Source organism: Ursus americanus, chromosome 10 (assembly GCF_024610735.1).
Source record: "Ursus americanus isolate L20-20 chromosome 10, mUrsAme1.1.p, whole genome shotgun sequence".
NCBI lineage: Eukaryota > Metazoa > Chordata > Mammalia > Carnivora > Ursidae > Ursus > Ursus americanus.
Genome location: NC_142136.1, coordinates 35,599,537 through 35,625,344, shown reverse-complemented (window position 1 = coordinate 35,625,344; position 25,808 = coordinate 35,599,537). Strand labels below are relative to the sequence as shown.

General features: G+C 36.3%; 1 protein-coding gene across 1 annotated transcript in view; it reads right to left on the bottom strand.

Moving 5' to 3' along the window:
- KLHL1 (kelch like family member 1) overlaps nt 1–25,808 on the bottom strand; it is a 231,920-nt gene that overhangs the window by 133,377 nt on the left and 72,735 nt on the right. Inside the window, exon 4 of the mRNA XM_045811015.2 lies at nt 9,545–9,757. Within this exon, the coding sequence (XP_045666971.1) occupies nt 9,545–9,757 (213 nt within the window). The remainder of the gene's footprint in view (nt 1–9,544; nt 9,758–25,808) is intronic.

The window sequence follows — 25,808 nt, the reverse complement described above, 5'->3', positions numbered from 1 at the left end:
CAGGTAGGACTATGTTATCAATGGCATTGTACAGAATTGTCAAAGTATAGAAACACTAAAAGCAGACTTTCAGCCATTTTAGTATTGTTTAATTATCTATAAACGATGCCTCCCCTTTCATTGCTTGCACCTAAGAAGACTATTCCTATCACCACCATCTTCTTCCACTGGCCAGCCACTGATTCTAGCCCCCAGAATCTGCTAGTACCAATATGCTAGAGAAGAAATAAACCTGACTTGTGCAAGAAACAGAAAGAATATCAGTGCACCTAGAAGATACTAAGTGCTAAGAGGAGATTAGGTCAGGGAAGTAGTAATCATGGTACTGATATATACCTTGTAGGACAGGGATATTAGATTTTGTCCTAAGGGTATAAATCTTAAGTTTGAAATTAACACATTCATACTTCAAAAGTTCTGTCTGGTTGCTAATTAGAAATTATTGCTACAGTTAAGCATAAAAGTTAGAATAGCAGGTAGGAGACTATTCTAATAGTGCCTGAGAAAGATGGTGGTGGGTTATTTTAGGATGGAGCTGTAGAAAGGCTGGGAAAAAAAAAAAAAAAGAACAGATTTAGGGTCTAGTTTAGAATACAGCCAAAAGAATTGAATATTAAATGCAATGCAAAGTAAAGAATTAAAAGTAATTCTAGAATTTAGGCATGAGCAACTAGATGGTTTGTAGTGCTGTTTACTGAGCATGGGGTGGGGCGGGGCGGGGGGACAGAGAGGAAGTCTTGGGATTTTGAAATCTTCCATGTTGACCATGTGAAGTTTTGAATGGCTATTGGGTATCTTAATTAGAGATGTCATGTTGTTAACTGGGTATGTGTATGTATCTCTCAGGAGGAGTTTAGGGCTAAAGATATAAACTTGGAATTTATAATTGACTCCTATATAGTATTTAAAAATATAGAAGAATGTTATTCTTTATGGAGAAAATACGGTGTTCTGGGGCATTGCAACATCAAAGAGTAGAAAAAAATTAGCAATAACAATTGGGTCAGAGTGGCCAGATCAATTTTGTCAAAGCTTCTGGGAAGCCAAGTAAGATGAAAATGAGTGAGATGGGGAAAAATATGACAGCATGGAGGTTTTGGGTGATTTTGAAGAGTTCAAAGGACTGATTTTAGTGGATTGACGAGAGAATGATGACTATTAGTAAGTATGTTTATTAACTATAAATAATAACTACATGTTTTGCAGGAAACGGAAACAGAATTGGAACAGTTGGTAGGAATATGAGGAGTTTTGTTTTAATATGTCTGAAACAATAAATCTTTGCAAGTTAATTAGAATGATCCAATATGGAACAAATTGACTGTATAAAACATAGAAGTATCATCGATGTAGAGAAATTTCAGTGGCAAGACAGATGGGATACAAAGCACAAGCAGTAGGCTCAGCCCTTGACACAAGCAGAGACTCTTACAGCCCTGCAGCAAGAAATAAAGGCTTTCAGATTAGGTTCCAACTTCTCTACTCTCTTTACCGAAGACAGTAATGTGTGTATGTGTGAGTTTGTGCTTGTGCATATCATAATTTACATCATATCTCATTGACAAAAACTGTTGAAATAAAAAGCTTTTGTATTTTCTTAATGTTGTAACCTGAACTGTGAATGTCATCATGGGTTAAATGATCATGAAACTAAATAGTATTGAAGGTAAATCTGTAAGATTTTAGAAGTATATATTGACTGTGCATTTCTGTTTTAAAGACACTGTTTCTCAAGTTTCTTTTACTTATTTTATTTTTTAAATTTTCTTTAAGATTTTATTTATTCATTTGAGGGAAAGAGAGACAGACAGAGAGAACACAAGCAGGGGGAGAAGCAGAGGGAGAAACAGACTTGAGCAAGGAGCCCGATGCAGGGCTCGATTCCAGGACCTAGAGATCATGACCTGAGCCGAAGGTAGACGCTTAACCATCTGAGCCACCCAGGTGCTCCTCAAGTTTCTTTTAGAGAAGAATAACATTATTCCACACTTTTAAAAACTATTATAGTCTAGTTTTGTGGAGAAGACTATTTCTTTGATGATGCCTGCTATAACCATTAATTAATCAGACAGGAATAGATCAGAGAGAAAAAAAAAAGAACAAAAACAAATTAAGAAGTAACAAAGACCAGTAATAGACTGTGTTAATGTGTTTGATTAATTTTTGCCTTACTCATTTGTAAGAGTTAAAAGTTTTTCTTTTTTGTTTCTTTTTCCTTTGTAAAAATAATATACATAATACACATTAATACTGACAAACATGGAATATTGTCAGATTTATCAGGGAGTAGTTTACCTATGCTTGCTTTGGAGAAGTGAAACAAAACAAAACATACAAATTACTCAGGAGTATAATCTATTTGTATATCTTACATTGTGATTTATGAATGCTCTTTTTATATTGATTTGTTCTTTGTCACTTTGGTTGCTTTTCATTAGGGTTTTTAGTTGTGGCTATAATTTTTATGGACAGTGGAGTCTATGTCACTGTTATCTGATCAACTATCATATTTCCAATGGAATAAAATATGTTGATAACTTCTCCCTTCTCATGTTGCTAGTATTACATAAAGAATATTTTGGGATAAATTAATTACAGCTTTGCATAGAATGAATTTATTCTTATAAAATAGAGGTAATATCTGTTTCCTTAAGTTACACTCCTGAGTTTCCTTGTTATTTTGCTATTTTTTATTATTAAAGTAAACTATACTCCTCTAAGCTTAGGCAATAATTTGTTGTTTCATTGCAAATGTTTTTTTTTCCTTTCACATTTTGTTGCAGAAAATAAATGTTTATGCACATAAACACACACACTGCTACATATTTCTTTTAAGAGTCAGTAGGTATTCTGGTTTGCAAGACCTGAGAAATCTTTATCCTTGTTGCCTCAAAAGAGATAAACAATACCAATTCCAAGATAGGAAGCAAAGTTTATTTGTATATCTCTAACCTTCTAAATAATCCCTGACTATGATAAAACTGAATTTTCCTAAGGACCTTTTGGCTTGACTATATATAGCATTGAATTCCCTTGATTTTTGAACAGCATGCTTCAACTTTCCAGACCAAGCATTAGAAAAGAACCCACCAAAAGTTGGATAGTTATGTGTACTTTTAAAGTATGTATATAATAAATAAATATTTATGTACATATTACAAGGATACATCTTGTGAAACCAGTTAAAACCAGTGGAAATGATAGTTACATAATGTTAAAACATGCTTATTGCATAGCAACTTATATTCTTGTGTTGCATCTTTGTAAAATAGCGAAAAATGATTAAGTCAAATTGGGTAACCTCCGTGATGTGTGTGTGTGTATGTGTGTCTGCATATTTATACAATCACTCACTCTCTAAAATGAAATTTCCACATTTTTTCCATCCTGCTGAAATTTTTAAACCTCTGGGTATTCAAGAAAAACATAGAAACTATTATGCAAAATTCTATTCCTCACTTATTTAAAAAGATAATAGAAGTCATTCACTATTTCTTAGACTATAACTCAATTATGTATTTCTTTCATTTTGCCTTTTCCTCTGGTCTTCTATGCAGCAAAGCCAACTGAATTTATTTCAGTGTTAGCTGTTATATTTCAATACAGGATAAAATAGACATTTCACTTCTGAGTCATTTTATGTCTCTTCTTTTATTCTTTTCTGAAGCTCATTTTGTCTACTATTGTTCTCAACTAAAATCCATACTGTCTACCAAAATTTATAGCCTCATATTTTTCTACACCAAATTACCATAATTTATAAATAACAAAGAATATCAGAATAGATTTTCTCTTGTGAATTTAAGAAATAACTAAACACAGATACACATAATGGGTGTAGTAATAAAAAAAAAAAAACGAGAATGAAGATTGTGATAAATGATTAAACTGAAATCCACCTAAGTCAAGTTGGTCAATTGGCCAATGAGTATAAGAGAAGACTATTACCATAGCCTAGATTTATTATTTGACAATAATCAATCTTTTAACATGTTTTCTTTGTTGATTAAATCTCTGTCATTGTGTTTATTTTTACCTTTTTTTTTGAGCTCTAGAAATTGTTCTATGCATTTACTAAATAGAAACTAGAAACTCATAGCTATAGAAGTACTCACAGTCATTTAGTTTAACTCTATCCTGGAAGCATATTTTATTTATTTATTTATTTATTTATTTATTTATTTATTTATTTATTTATTTATTTATTGTTTTAAGCATCTCTAAATCTCATCTTTTCTACTCTTGCCCCGGTCTGTACTTGTTATGTTTTGCTTAACAACATTATAAGCAGCTCACAACAGGTCTTCCAAATATTGTTCTCTCACTTACCTGAAACCTATCATTTACATCTACAGGAATTATCTTACAAAAACATAAGCCAAATTCTTCTCTCAAGTCTCCTTCAAAAATTAGCCTACTTATTTTTTCCTTTTGAAAGTAAATTCTTACCTCACGAGAAAAATGGAGACTCTCCCTCTTTTAAATATCGTTAGTACTTCAAAATATAATATTACATTTTATATAACTATTAAATATATATACATATATATATGCACACATATGTAGAGCGAGAGAAGGAGAGAGAGTGCGTGCACACAAGCAATATATATTAGGGGCAAAACCTATATTTAATAGCTCCAGGATTAAGAAAAAGGTGTTTCCTGATCATCATAATAGCTTTTCTTAAGGAATATAAGATGCTTAGCCACTTTGAAAGTTCACATAAAAGGCTGGAAAATCCTAGACTTGATTAAACTCTTTTTTAGCTCTAGTGAGACACTGAATTAAATCTGATGCCAACCGTACAAGTAAATACTGCACTCATTTCCTCTCAGTGGAATAAGAACCACATTAATGTCAGATACATCTAGAGCACAATCTGAGCTGTACAACTTAATAGGAAGATGGCTATTGTGTTGATTTTCAATTTGTTCATTTGTCAAATGGTAATAATAATATTTACTATTTAGGGATAATACAGAAATTAAATGAAACAAAGTATATTATGTTTGGTAACTAAAGAAAGAAATAAAACATGTTAGTTCCTATTCCCCTGTTCTTACTTCACCAATTTTTTTACAGGAAGCTTCAAAATCTGGGTAGAAATGCTTATAAGAACATGTAATTCATTAATATTAGTTAAGGAAGTGATAGCCCCTCTTATATCCAAAATATTTTATGAACAGAAAATGTTTTACTCTGTCTTCCTACATGACTAATTTGAAATTATATATAAAGTTATGTTTCTAATGCCCCTAATTTGAGAAATAAGAAATAGAAAATAGACACATGCTATATTTATGACTATTAGATGCTGTAGTAAGAGTAAACAAAAAAGTCTTTTACTAGCTAGTTACACCAAAAAATGATATCTTATTTTCTAATGTTAATAAATATTGTTTCACTAAGTAAGATGAAGCAGCTGAGCCAATAAGAATTAAAACTCCATTTGTACTGGGTAGCCTTAGTAACAAGTCAATAGGATGTACATGTCTGTTCTAATGGAATAGCATAGATGGATGTACAGGTATAAGCGCATCTCCCATTTTTGATGACAGAAGAGTGGGGGAAGAGTGTATTAAGGAAAGGCATATTGTGAAAAGATTGAGCCCTGGTCACATTCTTGGCCTCTTCCGTTATGTGTCCGACTATTTATAATTTTTTTTTATATCCATGATGATTTTTGACCACTGGTTTAACTTCAAGCTCCCCACATTTCTTTTTTTTTTATTATTCAATTAGCCAACATACAGTACATCATTAGTGTAGTGTTCAATGATTCATTAGTTGCATATAACACCCAGTGCTCATCACATCATGTGCCCTCCTTAATGCCCATCACCAGGTTACCCTATCCCCCACCCACCTCCCTTTCCACAACCCTCAGTTTGTTTCCTGGAGTCAAGAGTCTCTCATGGTTTATCTCCCTCTCTGATTTCTTCCCAGTTTCCACTCCCTTCCCCTATGATCCTCTGAACTATTTCTTATATTCCACATATGAGTGAAACCATATGATAATTGTCTTTCCCTGATTGACTTATTTCACTTAGCATAATACCCTCCAGTTTCATCCACATTGATGTAAATAGTAGGTATTCATCCTTTCTGATGGCTGAGTAATATTCTGTTGTATATATGAACCAGTATATATGAACCACATCTTCTTTATCCATTCATCTGTTGAAGGACATCTCGGCTCCTTCCACAGTTTGGCTATCATGGACATTGCTGTTATGAACACTGGGGTGCAGATGCCCCTTCTGGATTTTGGGGTAAATACCCAGTAGTGCAATTGCTGGGTCATAGGGTAAGTCTATTTTTAACTTTTTGAGGAAACTCCATACTGTTTTCCAGAGTGGCTGTACCAGCTTGCTTTGCTTGCATTCCCACCAACAGTGTAAGAGGGTTCCCCTTGTCTACATCCTCTCTATCATTCATTGTTCCCTGTCTTGTTAACTTTAGCCATTCTAACTGGTGTAAGGTGGTATCTCATTGTGGTTTTGATTTGTATTCCCCTGATGGTTAGTGATATGGAGCATTTTTTCATGTGTCTCTTGGCCATTTGTATGTCTTCTCTGGAGAAATGTCTGTTCATGTCTTCTGCTCATTTCTTGACTGGATTATTTGTTTTTGGGTGTTGAGTTTGATAAGTTCTTTATAGATCTTGGATAGCGGCCCTTTATCTGTTATGTCATTTGCAAATATCTTCTCCTATTCCGTAAGTTGCCTTTTAGTTTTGTTGACTGTTTCCTTTGCCATGCAGAAGACTTTTTGTCTTGATGAAGTCCCAAAAGTTCATTTTTGCTTGAGGTTCCCTTGCCTTTAGAGACGTGTCTTCAAGAAATTGCTGTGGCCGAGGTCACGAAGTTACTGCCTGTGCCTGTGCCTCTAGGATTTTGATGGATTCCTGTCTCACGTTGAGGTCTTTCATCCATTTTGAGTTTATCTTTGTGAATGGTGAATGGTGTAAGAGAATGGTCCAGTTTCATTATTCTACATGTGGCTGTCCAATTTTCCCAGGACCATTTATTGAAGAGACCGTCTCTTCTCCATTGGATATACTTTCCTGCTTTGTCAAAGATTAGGTCACCACAGAATTGAAGTTCCATTTCTGGACTCTCTATTCTGTTCCACTGACCTATGTGTCTGTTTTTGTGCCAGTACCATGCTGTCTTGGTGATCACGGCTTTGTAATATAGCTTGAAGTTGGGCATTCTGACGCCCCCAGCTTTGGTTTTCTTTTTCAACATTCCCCTGACTATTCAGGATCTTTTCTGGTTCCCTACAAATTTTAGGATTGTTTGTTCCAGCCCTCTGGAGAATGTCGATGTTCTTTTGATAGGGATTGCACTGAATGTGTAGATTGCTCTGGGCAGCATACACATTTTAACAATGTTTATTCTTCCAATCCATGACCATGGAATGTTTTTCCATCTCTTTATGTCTTCTTCAATTTCTTTCATAAGTGTTCTGTAGTTTCTAGAGTACAGATCCTTTACCTCTTTGGTTAGGTTTATTCCTAGGTATCTCATGCTTTTGGGTACAACTGTAAATGGTATTGATTCCTTAATTTCTCTTTCTTCAGTCACATTGTTAGTGTATAGGAATGCAACTGATTTCTGTGCATTGATTTTGTATCCCAACACGTTGCTGAATTGCTGTATGAGTTCTAACAATTTTGGGATGAAGTCCTAGCCTCAGCAACAGGCAACAACAACAACAACAACAAATAAAGACATTCAAATTGGCAAAGAAGAAGTCAAACTCTGACTCTTCACATATGACATGATAAGCCCAAAAGCTCCCCACATTTCAACAAACAGTTGTAAGGGGTGGGCAATGGTCAAAGGTACCAATTGCCACAGCATCTATCAATGGTTAATGGCTGTCTACCTATTACTGGCTAATAGTGTTCATTGGCCATTTCTGTTCTGGGAGAAGATCCCCAAGCTCTAAGGATATCTGGCATCAGAACCTAGGATGGAAGATTCAGAAAAATCCAGTGCTTGGTTTCACAATTTATTTTTTGTTTAATTACCTAAATGCATTTCTCTTCCTTTTTAAGATGCTGGTGTTAAGATAAGCTCATATAATTTGCTTAGGCAGGACTTCCGTAATTTCTTCTCCTCTGTTTTTACTGCTTTATTCATTTCAGCAGCCAAATGAAACACAATCATTCCTTTATTTATAAAGCTTCATTTGTTTTCCCAATTTTTGATACAGAGTTGTTTTTTTTTAACTTTCCAATCTTAATATATAACCATAATTCTCACTTCACTTATTAACATGTACTTGTCTGTCATTCTTTCCCAATGTCCTAATTCCCTAGCTTACATTCTTAGTAATATATGGATTAGTGAAAGTGCTGATGGTAGTATGGAGGCAAGTGAAGGATCAGGCGAATGTTATAGGCCCCTCCCATCCCCCAGGCAAAATGTATACACATAATTTTATCTATTATTTCAGAGGTAAGAGCTACCTTCAAGCTTATTTCTGGATAGCCTGAGAAGGCAAAAACCCAGATTAACATTGTTGTGCATAGATAATTTTGCAACATCACAACTTTAAGACATAAGACTCTACATCAGAGAAAAATAGTTACTCTTCTTACAAGCTGAATAAACTTGTTTTTACCAGTTCACCTGTCCTACATAACTCATCAGTAAAATGAGGTGGTTGGTTCACTTAGTGTCTTGATTCTCCTTAGCTCCAATTATTAAAGATTCCATAATCCCAACTGCTAAACGCTGTTACTTCATAATTGTGTCTGATTCAGTAATATGTCTTATTCATTTATTGAGGTTTGAAATCCTGTGTATTGGGTCTTAAAATGTAACCCAAGCACGTGCTTTCACCAGAGAATGGTCATATTATTGCATCATAGGATATAAAGATAGAAATAGATAAATAGGTAGAATAGATAGATCCACTGATCTCCAAAATAGGGAAGAAGGGAATTAATTGCAACATTTTAAAAATCTTCTAGTTACTGTATTGAGATATTAAGTACTTTACATGTATTATCTAATCTGATTCTCACAAAACTTTTGTGTGGTAGTACAATTTTATTTTATAGATGAAGAAACTGGATATCAGAGAAATTAAGTGACATTCTCCTAGTCATATGAGCATGAGTCAATATGTGGCAGAGATGAGCTTCAGACCTATTACCTGTCATTTTCCATCACCAAATTTTCCTAAAAAAAGATTATTTGACTAAACCTAAGAAACAAAAATGTGGAGAAGAGTAAATGGGTTGTGATGTTACTTTTTTTTAAAGAACTAAACAATTGTAAGAAAATGGTAATGGAGAGGCATAAAACTTAGGGACTTTCTACTTTCAAGTGTGTGTGCATGTGCGGATGTGTATACCATAACGTGTATTAATTGAAAATTGTTATTTTAACAAATGCTTTATGGGTATTATTACATGTTCTTTTAAATTATTATTATTATTATTATTTTTAGTTAGATTTTGATGTTACTTTTAACATAGGATTTTTCAGTGCAGAGTAGCTGCTAACACAGCCTCGCTTACAGTTACCTGTGGTGGAAGCAGCGGCAGTCTTATAAAGGCAAGAAGCATACTCAAGTCATTGCATCGCCTCTGCATGTCATACTTGACCCACATCATTAATGCATGGAAGATGGTTTCTTCATCAGGAACATTTACATCATCGCTGGCCAGGAGTTTATGGAGCTCCTCAGCTGGAAGCAGTAAAAACTCTTGATTTCGCATAACTTCCATTATGTTTTCCTGCAGGGAGAAAACATCTTGGCATAAATTTGGCTTCACTTTGATTTGGCTGGGAAAGCATCTCAGAAGGAAATGAGAAAAGTCGTCAATAACCTTTGTTCTCATTATAACATAATCCTTGAGACTTAATCCTTCAGAAACTGGAAGCTGTTAAAATGAAAGCATCGTAATTGTAATTGAAGTGTAAATGTATCAGAGACAGCACAGATCTTGTAATAACTGGAGGATTATAATGTTGAGCTCTGTGAGGCAGGCAGAATGTACTAAGTGATTAAATGTTCAAGTTTCAAGTGGACTGCTATGTAAGATTTGGTGACTATGAAGAGAATAGCATTTCAAATTTTTTAAAGCTTGACTACATACAGATGAATCAGAAAAGGGGAGCCAGATTACACAGGGAGTAAGAAACACTGTAAGGTGTATCATCGTTTATTTAGAAGGGAAAAAACAGGACAGATAGGCCATAGAAGTCGCAAAAGCACATATGTTCCACCCTTTTATTATCTCTCATACCTCCCTCCTTTCATGACAATTTCTGTGGCTTAATTTAGATTCCCATTTATTTTCTTCTAGATTGCTGCCATAACCTTCTAATTACTCTGCCTGACTCTATTCTTAGCCTCTTTACTGTATCCTTATACTCATGCTAGAATGACAGTTCTACAACATAAATTTCATGGCATTCCTCTATAAAGTTTTTCCTTGGTTTGGTTTGGTCCCCTTTTGTCCTTTGGTTCAAATCTCTTGGTTAGAACACTAATTATTTGTGATCTGACCTCTTCCTCAGTTGAAGACTATACTTCTTAACCTTTCTTGTATTCTAGTCACTATTACTTACTCTTTCAATTTAAACCATCCTGTTTGACATGTCCCCCTTCACTCATCTATTGCTTAAAATGACTTTTATGCACCTGTTTTCCTAATTTCTGCCATTTTCCAACTCTCAATTCAAAAGCTACTTGTTATATCTGGAACTCTCAAGCCCTCTATTCACTCACATTGGATCTGGCTATTCCATCCACCGTGCATGCACAGGGCATGGTATTTCTATCTCTAAGACAGCAATTACCAAACTGTGGCCTAATCTCCAGTGCCATTAGGGGTCTTATGACAATCTTTAAGCTCCTTGAGACAAACACCTTGACAATTGACCTTGCATATCTAGATCCTGGAACACAGCAGGTGAACAGTACATATTTATTGAATAGATGTGTTGGTGATCTTTGTGGAGAAAAATAAAATTCTGGAAATAGTACACAGCAGTGCAGTGTTTTTCAAATACAGTTTTAAAGTGATTTGTCAAAACCCTTCTTATATGCTAGCAGAGAGGCTTTGGTGGTGGATGTATGTTAGAGAAGACAGAGATCTGACTGGCTGCCTCTTTTTTTCCACCTCCCCCCATGTCTCAATTCCAAGGAAAATATAAGTAAGGTTTCTCAGATCATAGTTTTAAAGGCACAGTTGTGGTAGAAATCCCAATACGTGCCTACTGTAGGAAAAAACCTGAAGCAGATGGGATGAGATCTCTTCCCCAAAAAGCATGTGACTATGCTACTGTGCTAATGCTGACTAGAAGATTCAGCCTGTGGCCGTTACTCTCTCTGTCAGAGCAGATCGGAACCTATTTTCTAAAAGAGACCTGACCCACCTTTTGAGTATATCCTTGGAACTGAATCCAAGACTTGAGGTGCCTTCAGCTGTCACAAAAGAATGTCAACTTTTACTTTCGTTCAGGTCATTTGTCCTATTTACTTACATTTGATTGACATCACAGAATAGCTGATTTCCTGGAAATTTTTGTCCCCTGTGCTTCCTCTGTGCCTAATACAAGTACTATGTAAATTATAGATGTCCAATATCTCTTTACTGAATTAACCAATTGAGTGTTCGGAGATGTGGGGCCGCCAAGTTTCTTTAAAGGATTCTAGTAAGATAAAGATGTTTTTCAAGAATCTTTGAAAGATTTTTTGTCCATCCATTTTTCCAGTTACTGAAAAATCTATGCCTCTATTAAACTACACACAGAATGGTAGAGCTAAACCACCAGTATATAGTACAGGGTACCATAAAAAAAGCAGGTCTATGAAACTCTTAGTGGTGTCTATCAAAGATATTGTTTAAAGCATATTTCGTTATATTTTACAGTGGCCTCTTTATGATGACCCTTGGGAGAAAATTTCTTGCAGGTTTTAGTAGCAAGAATAATTGCACTTCTCCTGAGTAAATTGGTTTACTTTTATCATGGATGTTGTAAATTATGAAACTGATCAGATTTTTCTTTTTATTTCGCCTCTAGAAAACTTAGAGTTAAATTGAAATCTATCTGTTAGGAAGGCTATAGCCTTTTATAGTTTGATTTCTTTTTCAGAAAGCTCCAAAATAGTTTCATTTAATATCACTACAGCAGATTTTCTTTTTTTTTTCTTTTATCCCTGCATCTGATTTAGAGTATATTCTTATAATTTCATATCTTTGCAAGCCATACTACATTTTTGAGAATAAGCCATGTGGTTTGTAAAAACTGCTATAAATAAATTGGACATTAGGAGCTAATATCAGATATTACTGGATCTCTCATACTGTTCCATATATTATGTTGTTCATTATTTTTTCATGTATTTATTTATCTAAAGTTCTATTTGCTCTTTTTGTTTGTTTGTTTTCTCCATTAAGTCTCCTTTTCATGATACCCTGCCTAATATTTTCCTGTTTTTTGCAATCTAGCTTCTGGAAATTTTTATGTTTGATTCACTAAAGAAAAAATATAAATTCACACTCATTTCCTTAACACTGTCTGTGCACCTCACTAACTCCTTGTGTGAGATTAAGTACGGAAAGGCATCAAAATTCCTTGGCCTATTTACCTTTTGTACAATAACTTTACTTTAAATTTACTCAATAATTCATTCTATATAGATTTCCTGAACACCTAACATATGGTCCTGGATAATTGTAGCAGGAGAACAAAATGGATTTGCATCAAAAAGCTTACCACACATGGGACACCTATAAAATGTGCAGTGCTTAGAAAATGACTTGTCAACTCCAGAAAAGCAGGTTTTTCAAATGGACCTAGAATATTAGGTAGGAAGGTAAATTAGAAAATGGGAAATGGGAAGATACAGTATTAAAACTAGAGGAAAGCATATAAACAAAAACATAATAGCAGGTAATATAGTATAAAGTACCATATTTGGTATGTCAGTTTGATTAAGAATGAGCACAGAAAAATTGTGAGAAATAATATTGAAAGGGTAATTTAGACCATATAGTGGAATAAATTTATTCTAAAACTTTGACAGTCTCTCCATTAAATGGGAATATATCTATACATATATCTTTTACACATAGACTGAACTATTTATTATAAAGGAAAATTTTATCACCAAATTTAAGTTGCCACTACCTAAGACACAAGCAATCTTTATTAATTACAACAAGACTAAATTCTACTATCTTTTCTACTTCATAATACTTTAAGTAATTTTGCTAGTTATAAAAAATATACACGTTTGCTTTCTAAGCAGAATTTTCTTACCCATTGTTATTTAATTATTTCCTGAATTTGACATAAACATTTTCTAATATTAATTTTCTTTTATCCCTTAATTATGTTATTGTCTTCTTCTTCTCCTATTATTGGTAATATATCAATAATTTGAAATTCCAGTAGAAATTCATTTTCTACATCATTTTAAAAGTTCGCTAACAATTAATGGTAATATTAGGTCAAGGAGAATATAAATGAATCCATTCAATTATCATATTTTAGCTATTGATTTAATTTAAAACATGGGTATTAAATTATAGTAAAATATTTCATTAATGTTCAAATAATTTCAACATAAACTTTAACAGTGTTTACTCCATTAACAGCTACTAAAATACAATACATTATACACTATTATGGTTAACTCAAAGAAACTGCTTTGCTATTAATGTCTACTGAATTAAAATTTATGTTTCACCATCTTGCTCTTTGTGACCAGAGGTCAGTTAGAAGAACCTCCTAATCACCACTTTCAACATTATGTTGGGAAGGTTAATCCTTTGCCAGACCACCACAGAATCTCTGGCCTGATTCCAAATCACCAGAGGCTACGAAATTCATTTAATTGCCCATCTAAAGAGTTATTGGTTAGAAAGATGTATTCTTAGGAGGCTCATACTATCAAGTAAATGGAAAACTGAAAGGTGAGCCTGAGACTTGCCCTGCATCCTCTGATTAAGGCTTATTATACAAATACGAAAATGTAAATTTTAGGTCTAAAGTCTGATTATAAAACTATAATTCCTTGCATCCTTTGCAAGGGAATTTCTGAGAGTTTCTGATATATGTATGATTCTACTATTGTCAAGGACAAGACTGAAAAATGCGTATCTTGACTTCTGAAGAAGTTACACCATGTACCAGATTGAGTAGTGCCTCCCAACACTTCACATCCACTTGGAACCTCATAATGTGACCTTATTTGAAAATAGGGTCATTACAGATGTAATTAGTTAAGCTAAGTTAAGGCCATACTGGATTAGAGTGGGCCCTAATCTAATTACTAGTGTGCTTAAAGACAGAAGTAGACACACAGTGATGAGAACACCATGTGAAGACAGAGGTGACAGAGGGAAGAAGTCCATGTGAAAGTAAAGATAAAAGTCATGCTGCCACCAGCCCAGGAATGCCAAGGATTGTTAGGAACCACCAGAAGTTGGAAAAGGCAAGAAAGGATTCTCCCCTAGAACCATCAGAGAGAGCATGGCTCTGCTCACACCTTGCTTTCACACTTTTAGCCTCTAGAACTATAAGAGAAAAAATCTCTGTTGTTTTAAGCTACCTAGCTTTTAATCCTTTGTTATTGCAACCCCAGAAAAATAATAAATATCATAAGAGAAACTAAAAAAAAGGATAGTTATGTTAAAAACTCTCACATAAACCTAAGAAAGTATAATTATCTCCAATCTTTTATTTTTTTAAAGATTTTATGTATTTATTTGAGAGAGAGAGAGAGAGAGATAGGGAGAGAGAGCACAAGCTGGGAGGAGAGAGAGAAGTAGGCTTCCCCCTGAGCTGGGAGCCTGATGCGGGGCTTGATCCCAGCGCCCTGGGATCATGACCTGAATTGAACTCAGATACTTCACTGACTGAGCCACCCAGGTGCCCCTGTCCCAAACTTTCAAATTTTAATTTCTAGGCTCTTTATTTTATAGAATGATGCCCTTAAGAAATATTACATTTTCAATGATCCAAAGGAGTGTCAGGGACAGGAAAACATGGTCTCCTGTTAAGATCCAGATCGATTGATTGATCAATCTATCTATCTATCATCTATCTATCTGTCAACTATCATCTGTCTAGCCTGTCTATCATCTATCTATCTATCATCTATCTATCTATCATCTATCATCTATCTATCTATCTATCTATCATTCTATCTTCCTATGCCTCTAGAATTTAAAATTTCTAAAAGTGCAGGGTGGGGAGAGACACCTCTTCCAGTTATCAAGGGCTTCTCGTATCAGCTACCTTAAAGTTGCTACACTGACATATTGGTGTCAAGACTAACCCTTTCAGGTTAAAACCAGTTTTCCTGGGCTTTTGATTATTTGCCTTGTTTGAATTTTTAATTTTTAATACCTTGTTAAAGTTGCTGCCTGAACTCTTGAATACTACCTTAGAGGTCAAAGGGAACAGAGACTCATTAGGAGATAGGCACACCTTGTTATTTTATAGGTGAGAATGTGGAGGCTGGAGGGGCTCATATATAGTCAAGGTAAGTCTGGGATAAGGAATTCAGTCTCTTGTGTTATTACATTACCTGGACTATCTATCTTTTGGTTAGGTTCCCCTTCTCCTTTGTTCATCTACTTTAGACTTACTGTCTTACTTTGATCTATGCAACATGTATGCACCCTGGTTCTTAAGTGTTCCTCTGACCCTGTTTCCACCTCTTTCTTGATATATCTGAGTTCCATGATCTTGGTGATTATGGAGAGTCAACATATTACTACTAACTTGGAGAGTTGGTCACGATTTAGATCCTAACCCTGCTATCCACTGATTGTGTGATTAGGAAGTAGGATTCTTTGTCTGTAAATGGGATAAAAATAGTATCCACTGTTGTGAGGATTAAGTGTGAAGATTAAATTAAATTTACTGTTCTTAGAGAAGGATCTGACACTCAGCCAATATTACAGAGGCATAAACCATTACTATTCTGCATCATGTGGCCACATATGTTTTGTTTTATATATACATATATCTTCTTCTGAGTTTTCTTTAGTTCAGAAAAATGATCGAGATCCAAATCTGTCAGACTAAAGTGAACAGTTGCCAGTTTTCTTTATTAATTCTTTTCCATCTATTAAGTGTGGTTACTTCATTGGTAGCAACTTCTTCCCCCAAAAATATTAGAGTATCAATGTTAAAATGAAGCATTTTATAACAATTCCAAAACTGTGTCCAATATCAGAAATTATTTCTGATGGTCATCTTTCAAGATTATCATATGGAACAAAAGATAATCATGCTTCTTAGAAGCCAGAACTTTCCTTTTTTTGTCTCGGTATTCTTTGGTATTACAAATATACTAGGCAGTGGAAAATATACTCGATAAAGTTTTGTTGACTAAATAATCAGTAAAGAAAATAGGGAAGATAGAGAAATGTGAATGTAGACAATACATCTAACAGTAGGAGGCTGAAGTGAAGATAATTTTATTTTACGTTCCTTAGAAAATATATGAGTTTATGACTCATCTATTATGACTTTGTCTTCTCTGACAAAAGGTTGCTAAAGAGGTAATATAACTTAGAAATTATAGTGGAAAGAGCAATGATTCTTCAGTGAGAAGGACTGGAGAAACATCTCATTCTAATACTCTCTGGTCAGGATTTCCCAGCAAAGGCACTTCATTACTCCAAAATATCATCTCCTCACTTTGAAAATAGGTTTTGTAACAACACGTAGTCTGTAAACGTTTTCTGATTTGCTTTTGAGCACACTGAGCTTAGAAGGAAATGATTCCTAAACTTTACAATGTTATACAAACTAAATAAATATTTTCATAGGATTCTTTAACCTTTGTAATAATTTGGTCTACTTTTGATACTGGAAATAGACTGTCCGAGAACATAAATATGCAATATATATTATCTACTAACTCATAGAAGAGGGAAGAAGGGAGCACATATAAATCAGTTATAAACTTCACCACCAAAAAACAAAATAAAACAAACAAAAAACCAGCCCAGTCAGCTAAACAGTTCTACTTTTTTTTTTTTTTGGTTTAACAGAAAAGTAACTAACCATTCCCAAACCTATTAATTGCTTTGCAAACTGTGTAATACTATGCATGCATAAATTATTAGAGTAGTAGTATTGATTTTTATAATTTACTGCTAGGCACATTTACTCCTTGATAGAGCCCAAACCTATCTGCTCCCCCTTCATAAATTGCTCTGCATCAGTATTCGCCTAGTTTCTTTAGGTGTCTTATAGAAATCATTGAGAATGGCAGCAGATGGAAAAGTTAGGAGGAACGTGACAATCTCTGCACAGTCTTTATGAAAGGCACATATTTGTGCCAGCCCAGGGAGAAACGGTATCATTGCCAATTAAATCAGGAGGCAATAGCATACCTAAGAACTCAAAGCTGTTTCTTTTCACTGCAGCCAAATGTCCAGGACACCTGATCACATAAACTTTTCTTAAAGGAGTTACAATGCACCATTAAAATGTGAAAATAATGATCCTCTACAACTCTGCTAGAAAAACAGAATTTTAACACAAGATAATATTTCTGTTTTCCTTGCGAGGACATCTTGCAGAAAATTGACTATAAGAATCTTCTCCGGTGCGTGAAAATGTATATTTTATCAGGTAATGTTCATTCTGTGCTTACAGAAAATTGAAAGAAAGCTTATCCCTTATCTTAACAGAAAATAAATTTTTTCAAGACCAAAAAGGATTGTTTTGTCAACCTGTATTTATATTGTCTTTTGTTCTTATGTTTGTAAGCATAAATGATTCATCAGGAAAGCCTGTTATATGCATAATCTAAAATAGCCAGTTGGGGTAAAAAGTGTATGCACAAAGAAAGGAAAGCATGAGTATGGAAGTTGCTTATATAACCACATTGATTATTAGTTTGCAGTTAAAAAAAGCATTAGCATTCTGCAACAAAAAATACTTTACAATTTTGCAATCTTAGGGTCTAAATGGTCTCTACAGAAGCATGTAAAATTTTAATTATAATTTTGCATTCATTTATTGCTTAATAAAAGGATTTAGACTATTTCCCTTCTGGGGTGGGCTAATTTACTAGCTGCTTACAACCAACATTAAAAATCACAGAACAGTATATTCTCTTATATTTAACCTATTTTAAAATTTTTAAACAGCAGACATAATTGTAATCATTGTCAAAAAAATCAAGTAAAAATCAAAAGCAAGCTATAAAAATTCTTCCCATGAAAACTGTAAAATGGAAATGAAAGAGCATACTTTATGTAAAATAACTGGAATAAGGAGGATAATCCCCTTAATAGTTATATAAATGTATAATAAATTTTTCTCCAGTTTGCCAAATAATTTAGTGCATGCCACTATCTCTCGGCAAATAAAAGAACCATTAGCTACATTATAACTTGTATGTTTACATACAGTGCATTAAATATGAAAGTTGGTGCCAAACACAATTCCATGGAATATTATCATATTTTATAAATAAGATGCAGTAAAAAGAGTCAAGTACTATCATGAAAAGTTAGATGTTCATATCTCACATAGCCTATATACACTGCCATCCCAGAGAGTTTCTTTTTGGAAGTGGCTATTCATTATTTCTAAAAAATGCTAAATATACATTTTTACATTTGATAAAGCTATTAAATAACCACTTTTCCTGACAAAGGCTATAGCAGCCCTACAAACCACCCTGGATTGTCCTTTGGGTTTACTAAGGGAATAGCAGGTGATAAAATTACTAACCAGTCTTAATTCTCCAGAATTTGTCCATGGCACTCCATTTGGTTAAAGAGTGAAATTAAACCCCCTCATGAGGTCAGATCAATTGAACTACAACTATTGTGACTGGTAACTGACAAATTCCTCAGAATGGAAAAAGTAGTCAAGGACAAAGCAGATAAGCAGATAAGCAGAAAGAGCACCATAAGATTGGTAACTGGACACCCTCTCTTGGGTATCCTGAGTGAGGCACTTTTCCAAGAGATTTCTGAGTCTGATTTTTCAACGACAGGGTCTCAAAGGGAAAGATTGGAGTGTTTCTCACCAAAGAATTCATAGCCAGGTGGTCCAACAGCATCTACTTCATGACAGCCTCTGTGAATGACACAAGTGCTATCCCCTTCTCTCTTCCCAGTGAATCTGGAGATGCATTAGAGAGCCCTGTCCACTTTTATAAGGACCTCTGGGCTGGCTTTCAAAAATAAATGAGACTAGGAGTTATGTCAAGGCCCTGCCTGTTCAGAGGGGAGCACAGGCCCTATGTCAAGGTCAGGGTTTAATGGGAAATGGGGGAGAACGCACTTCTTGGGCCCTTTGTATACCAGTATACAGGTGACTTTGATATTTGCAACACCTGACGCCAGGATGGAGAAACAGATGATGCTCTCCAGCTTGAGCTCTGAGGCCACCACCACCAAGTCCCTTGCTCAGCCCTGTCTATGAGTAGATCCTTTTGGGTTTCTCTTAGTGGGGCATGTGGAAGCCTGTGAACTAATCTTATTTCCAGTTCTTTGTGCCGTTGCCTCCCCAAAGCAGTATCAGCTGCTCAAAGAGGAAAAAGAAATAACAACTGTTATTACTAAACTTAAGAAAACCAAAGTCCTCTGCAAGACTATTTCTTCATTCATTAACCCTGTGTGGCCTGTGTGCAAGGCCTCAAGATTCACTATCGGTTGTAGGCAGCTCAGTGTTGTAATGCTGCCTTTAGCACCAGCAGCACCCGACATGGTAGGTGCAACTGTCATAGAGGCTATTAAGGCCTAGCCAAAGGAACTTGGTATGCCACAACTGATGTTGCAAGTGTCTTCTTCAACATTCTTCTCCACCTGGATGATCAGGTTCAATTTGCTTTTATGTAGAATGGATTACAAAACACCTTTAATGTCCTTCCACAGGCTACTCAAATTCCTTGACTATCTGTCATTTACTGGTAGGCCATAATTTGGGGAAATTTTTGTACTGGAAGTGAGAACTAGCCTTTTTCTATGTTGATCACGTTCTCCTGGTCAGCTAAGATAAGGGCACTGCCCAACAAAGACTGGGAGCCCTACTGACTTATACATGGCAACACAGGGGGAACATTAACATAAACTAGTTACAAAGATATACAACCCAAGTGAAATTCCTCGGTGAAATCTGGGAAGAGGCATGACGTCTCGTTCTAGAGGAGAGTAGTATCAAGCTTTTGACTTTTTTGCCCTGAAAAATAGAAAAGAGACCCAGTGATTGTTGGGCTTATTTGGCTACTGGGGCTCTCACAGTCCCCATGAAGGAATTCTGATGGCACCCATCTATTGGGTTACCAGAAAGATTTCTGCCTTTGAGTGAGACCATTACCAGTAGGATGCTCTGGAGACTTTCCATCCAGCCACTTAGTCTACCCTTGCCAATCCACATTTGCTGTTTGAGTTACAGTAACCTCTTAGTTTGCCAGTTGGAGCCTATTGCCAACTGGAAACTAAAACAGGCCAGTAGCATCCACTGGGCTCTTGGACCTGTAGGCTCCTGGAGTTAGCTAAAGGAAAAAGCCTTTGAGAGGTGATTATTGCCTGTTATTGGGCCTCAGTAGATAGTGAGCACATTACTCATGGCTGTGAAATAGTTTTACTGAAATCCCAGTCATGTCACAGATCTGACCAAAGGACTCAATTGTTTGATAAAGGAAGCTCAGAAATCCCTAGTGAAGTAGAGATAGTGTATGCAGGATGGGGTGAAACCTGGCCTGGCTGGAGTCTTGCAACTTCACGGTCTCAGGAGTTCCCATCTGCCTCTTGGGCATATCAACAGAGAAGCCGCTGTGTCCACTGGCCCAGTGGGAACTCAGATATAGAGACCTCCTGCACCATGCATAGGCCTAGTTCTCTGATGGCTCGTTCCAGTTAAGTTCTACTGGGATGGAATGAGGTGTGGCTACCACCCAACCTGAGAGGTCTGTCCCCTAATGAGTGCAACAAAAGACGTGTGGCACAATAGGCAGAGCTTCATGGGGTCTAGATGGCTGTCCAGGCCACGACAGATGTGCCACGTCGGTTTCACTGAATCATGGGCTATGACTAATGGCTGGTTGTATAGTAAGATCACCGACAAGCCTCAGACTGGCGTATAAAATGGGCATTCTCACCTCTTCTGTGGGAATAAGAGATTTCGATATACCTGGATCTGCTACCAACAGGCTTTTTGTTAACCGTGTGGATGCTCACCAGAAAGTCTGTTACACAGAAAAAGGGGACATAAGCAACGGGCAGGTCGTGTTGTCAGCTAAACATGGAGAATGAATTGTTCTCTGTCCCAGAGCAAAGAGATGTGCTGGGATCCATGAAGGACAGCTCGGAGAAATTCAGACAACATCCTAAACTGGGCCTATGGACTGCAACTTCTGTCAGAAGCTTCCAAAACAGCATGGAAAAGCTGTCCCACCTAGCAGACTCTGGCCAAGGATAATAATTCTATTGGGAAATTTTATGAAACAGTATTGCCCATTTGCCCTGCATATTTGCCCAGGCTGTCTGTCCCCTTCTTTCAATTGTACACCGTATTTTTATAGTTATCGACACCTCAGTTTTTATGGAGGGACTCTGCAAGAGTCTTCCATCACCTTCAGCCCCTTTTCAAAGATTCAGATAGATGGGTGATCAGGATGGCTATTAAACTGCAAGAGATAAAGATAGTAACCTCCTTTTCCATTTTCCCTTTAGGTGCAGATTTTTTTACCCACAAGAATCTTAAAAAGAATGACCATCAGTTGAGATCTCTAGTTCAAACATTTTACTTAAGGTGGCCCTGCTACTGCGTTCCAGGTAATCACATGGGATGGATATCAGCATGTAATATAGATTTTTTTTTTCCTGGCCCACAAGAAGATCTTAGCCAGAAGACTTGGGTTGACCACCTCTGGGTTTGGATCAAGTGCATTATTCTTGCCCACAGTCCAGGACAGACTGTCCATGTTGCTGTTGATGTGGAGGATTCCCTCAATGGAAGTGAGGAGGGTCTTATTTCTCTTCTTTCTCTCCTATGGGTACCCCATGTGACTTCCTCCTCCATGACTTCATAGAGACACCTGTTCCAGGCAGTTGCCACTGCTCTGAATTTGAGCGGCTATTGAGTAGATCACATACATCTTGATCCTACAGATGAATATCTGATTGTTTTGCCACTATATACAACAAGTGGACATTTCTTTATGGATCTTTCTGGAATCTCAAATGCCCCAACCTTATTAATCTGGACTCAAAGCATTGCTGCAAACTGAAATCTAGCATAACAGTAGTGAAATGTCTCTCTACAAGTCCACAAACTCCTGTTAGAGACAGGAGTAACCAGAACATCTGGAACAAGGTGCACATCCACCATTAAGGTTGTTTTTTGTTTTTTTGTTTTTCCCATTAAGGTAGCAACCTTTTCCTCCCTACACTCATCCTCATCCTATTGTGTTTTGGTAATGCCTCTTGTTGTATATGGGTCAATGAAACTAATAAAGTAAAATAGTCCATTACAAAGCCTAGACGGAAGGGCTCTGGCTGTCTAGAATAGATCCTAACGGGCGTGGGACATCTTTCAGAGTAAATGAATAAAGGCTCAATTGTTGATTTCAGTTTGGTCCATTGTCCTAACTGAACACTTTGACATCTGGTTGCTCGATATTGGGTATATAAGTTTCCCACAAATCCAATATTTTTTACTTATTATTCAATGTCTTTATTTTGTTTTGATTCCCTCCAGCTGCCATGCAGTAGGACACCAGCCTTAAATACAACTCTTAATCCTATGACTGCTCATATAATAGGTCTTTTAATAATATCTTAAGGTGGGGGGAGGGGAAAATGAAGCAGGGGGGCTGGTGGGAGTGTATCAGGCAGGGCCTTATGGTAGTGTTAAGTTCTCCACACATGATCCCACAAGATCCTGCTTGCCCTTCTTCAACAAAGACTAAGTTAAAATGTCTTGTTAAGGGTGCCTGGGTGGCTCAGTCTGTTAAGCATCTGCCTTCAGCTCAGGTCATGATCCCAGGGCCCTAGGATCAAGTCCCGCATCAGGTTCCTTGCTCAGCAGGGAGCCTGCTTCTCCCTCTGCCTGCCGCTCCCCCTGCTTGTGCGCTCTCTCTCTGAAAAATAAATAAATAAAATCTGAAAAATAAAAAAATAAAAAATATCTTGTTAAAATTATATATGTAATAAAATTTATATAAAAAGTTAGTTTTCTATGGCACTTTTAGATAAAAGGCCACATGATTTTATCCACTTAATATGCCTGCCCTAAAGCTCTTAATACACAATGGTAAATTTAAATCTTTACTGTAACTTTACTGTTAATCACAAATTTAAAAATATATGCAACATGATTGGCCATATTACAAGTTTGTAGCTATGTGTAATGCTTTTAGTTGAAGTATTATCACAGATCTTCTAGTAATTTTTATGGGATTCCACTAAAATTCAGAGTAATACGGGACTGACTATAAAACAAAGCACAAAGTGACAGGGAAAGAAGGAGACCGTTTCAATCAGGGTAGGTATAAGGAGAGGCAAGTCTGAAAATCCTGAACCCCTAATTTTTCCAAACCCTTCTCTTCTAGATTGCAGAATAGTCCCTTCTCCCTTGCTATACACACACACACACACACACACACACACACACACACACACACACAAACATATTAAACATAAACAAAAAGCAATAACACCAAAGATGTTTGGTTTACCTCAGTTCCTTTCTTCACCAACTATCGTTGCCTCCAGGTTAGATACCAGAGTCAAGTCTCAGTACTGTTTGGGAGGAGAAGCAAAAACTCTGCTGGAGGAAAAACTAATAACATTCGCAGGAAAGCAATTTCAGCATCTGATTAAGGGTAGGAAAAAAGCAGGAAGGAATATGTGTTGGGATTGATCTTGAGAGTATGAGACCAGGGTGGAGAAATGTAGGAATGAAGACAATGTATTTATGTTGGCCACTCACTCATTAGCTGGGATTCAGAATACTTGCTAAGAGTTGATTTTAATAGTGAATGTGGATGCTGCCCTGGCATCTGTCGGTGATTATGCCCCACTGCAAATGAGCTGGAGAAGCTAGAACTTTATGAGCATATTCTTGAGGAAGACAACAGAAGTCAGCAGGAGGTGGATATATTGAAATGGATTATGTAAAAGAACTGAAAATCCCTTCATTTTATGCTTCTTGGAAGGGTCCAAAAAATGATGCTGTGATAATGTTAAGAAAGGCTGGGGTTAGAAGTGGGAGGGGCTGTCATCATCCTGGAGTTTAATGTCACTGGAAATATTGATATTCCAAAATGGAAGAGTCTAGATGGCAGCAGTTAAGCATCAGAAGCAAGATGCGTATAACAAAAATAAAGAGCAGGGAGGCCTACATGTCATATAGACTTCCTAGATCCCTGAGAATCTATGGAATTGATCTCCAAGTATGTTGGGGTGAGACTGATGGGCTTTTCCTCAGGGTATTGCTTCCTCTGAAGAGGAAGAAAACTTGATAACTGGGGATAAGGTAGTAGATATTAGCTACTGAAATGACAAATTCTAGTCCATACAATTTCTAGATCAATATAGGTTCACAGATTCAGATTCTACTCACTTAAGGGGGAGAATGAGAGCCCTTGAGAACTATACCACCACAAGCATATACAGTAAATTTCCCTCTGATCCTTCCCCCAGTGGATCTGCAGCCTTTGCTAGGACAGAGGAGCACTGACAAAGGGAAACTGGATACCTTTGAGGACTGTTTGATAAGAGGTTTGTGGCGACATTGAAATGCCATAATGGCTTTTTGGGTATAGTGGGGCTTATAGAAGCTGCATGAAAATGAAGTTTTGTCTCAGTGTGGGCACAATGATTCTATAGACCTTCTCTGTGATTATCTTCTGAGATATAAGTGTGTAATTAAGATACACTAACAGCTGGCAGAGCTCTCTCATTAATTCCCTGATGTGTTAGAACAGTGGTTCTCCAGTTTTTGAATCTATCAGAATCTCCTGGAGGCAGGCCTGGCCGCATGATGTGTGCGGCACAAGGCGAAGTGAACGCAGAGCCTCTTCTTCAAGAAGCATTCAGACATGCTATTAAAGGGACATACAAAGCTCTTCTTTTCTTCCACCGTCTCACTTTTTATCTGTCTTTGGTACTTTTTATTTGCTACTTAACTTCATTCTAAATAAAGAAAAATTAAACTAACATAATATAATTAAAAAAATTTAAAAAAAGAAAAATTAAAATTTTAAACTACTAGCATGAATTTTACTATCCATCTTTATATTGTACAATGCTAGTTTTAAATGCCAAGAGCGGAGAATTGAAGTCATATGCAGAATCACTGAAATTACAACATTTGTACTTTGTGACTCATCTCTGAAGAGTGTCTAGAGTTGGCCAGAAGAAATAAACACAAGCCAAACTCGGGAAGGATTGGAAAGAGGAAGAGTGCATCCCCTCAGGCATGGAGCCAGGCCGAGGTCATGCTCCCAGGTATAGGAGGACACTCCTAATTGCCCAGGGGCATTATTATCCAGCTACTGACTAGAGAAATGCTTTCTTCTCAATTCTCATTATCAGGAAAGAACAAAAGAAGTTTCCCTTCACACCAGGTGGCGGTAAATTCTTATAATCACAGAACTCTTGTTATAACTGTTTTCTGTCATAGTAGGGTCTACGGAGACCTTGACTGTCCTGACATTCCACAGAGCATCACAGGTAGCCACCCCGTTGATGATATCATCATACTAATTGGATTCAGTGACTAGGAAATGGCAAATATTTTGGATAACCTACAAAGACTCATGTATGCCAAAAGGCAAGGGCT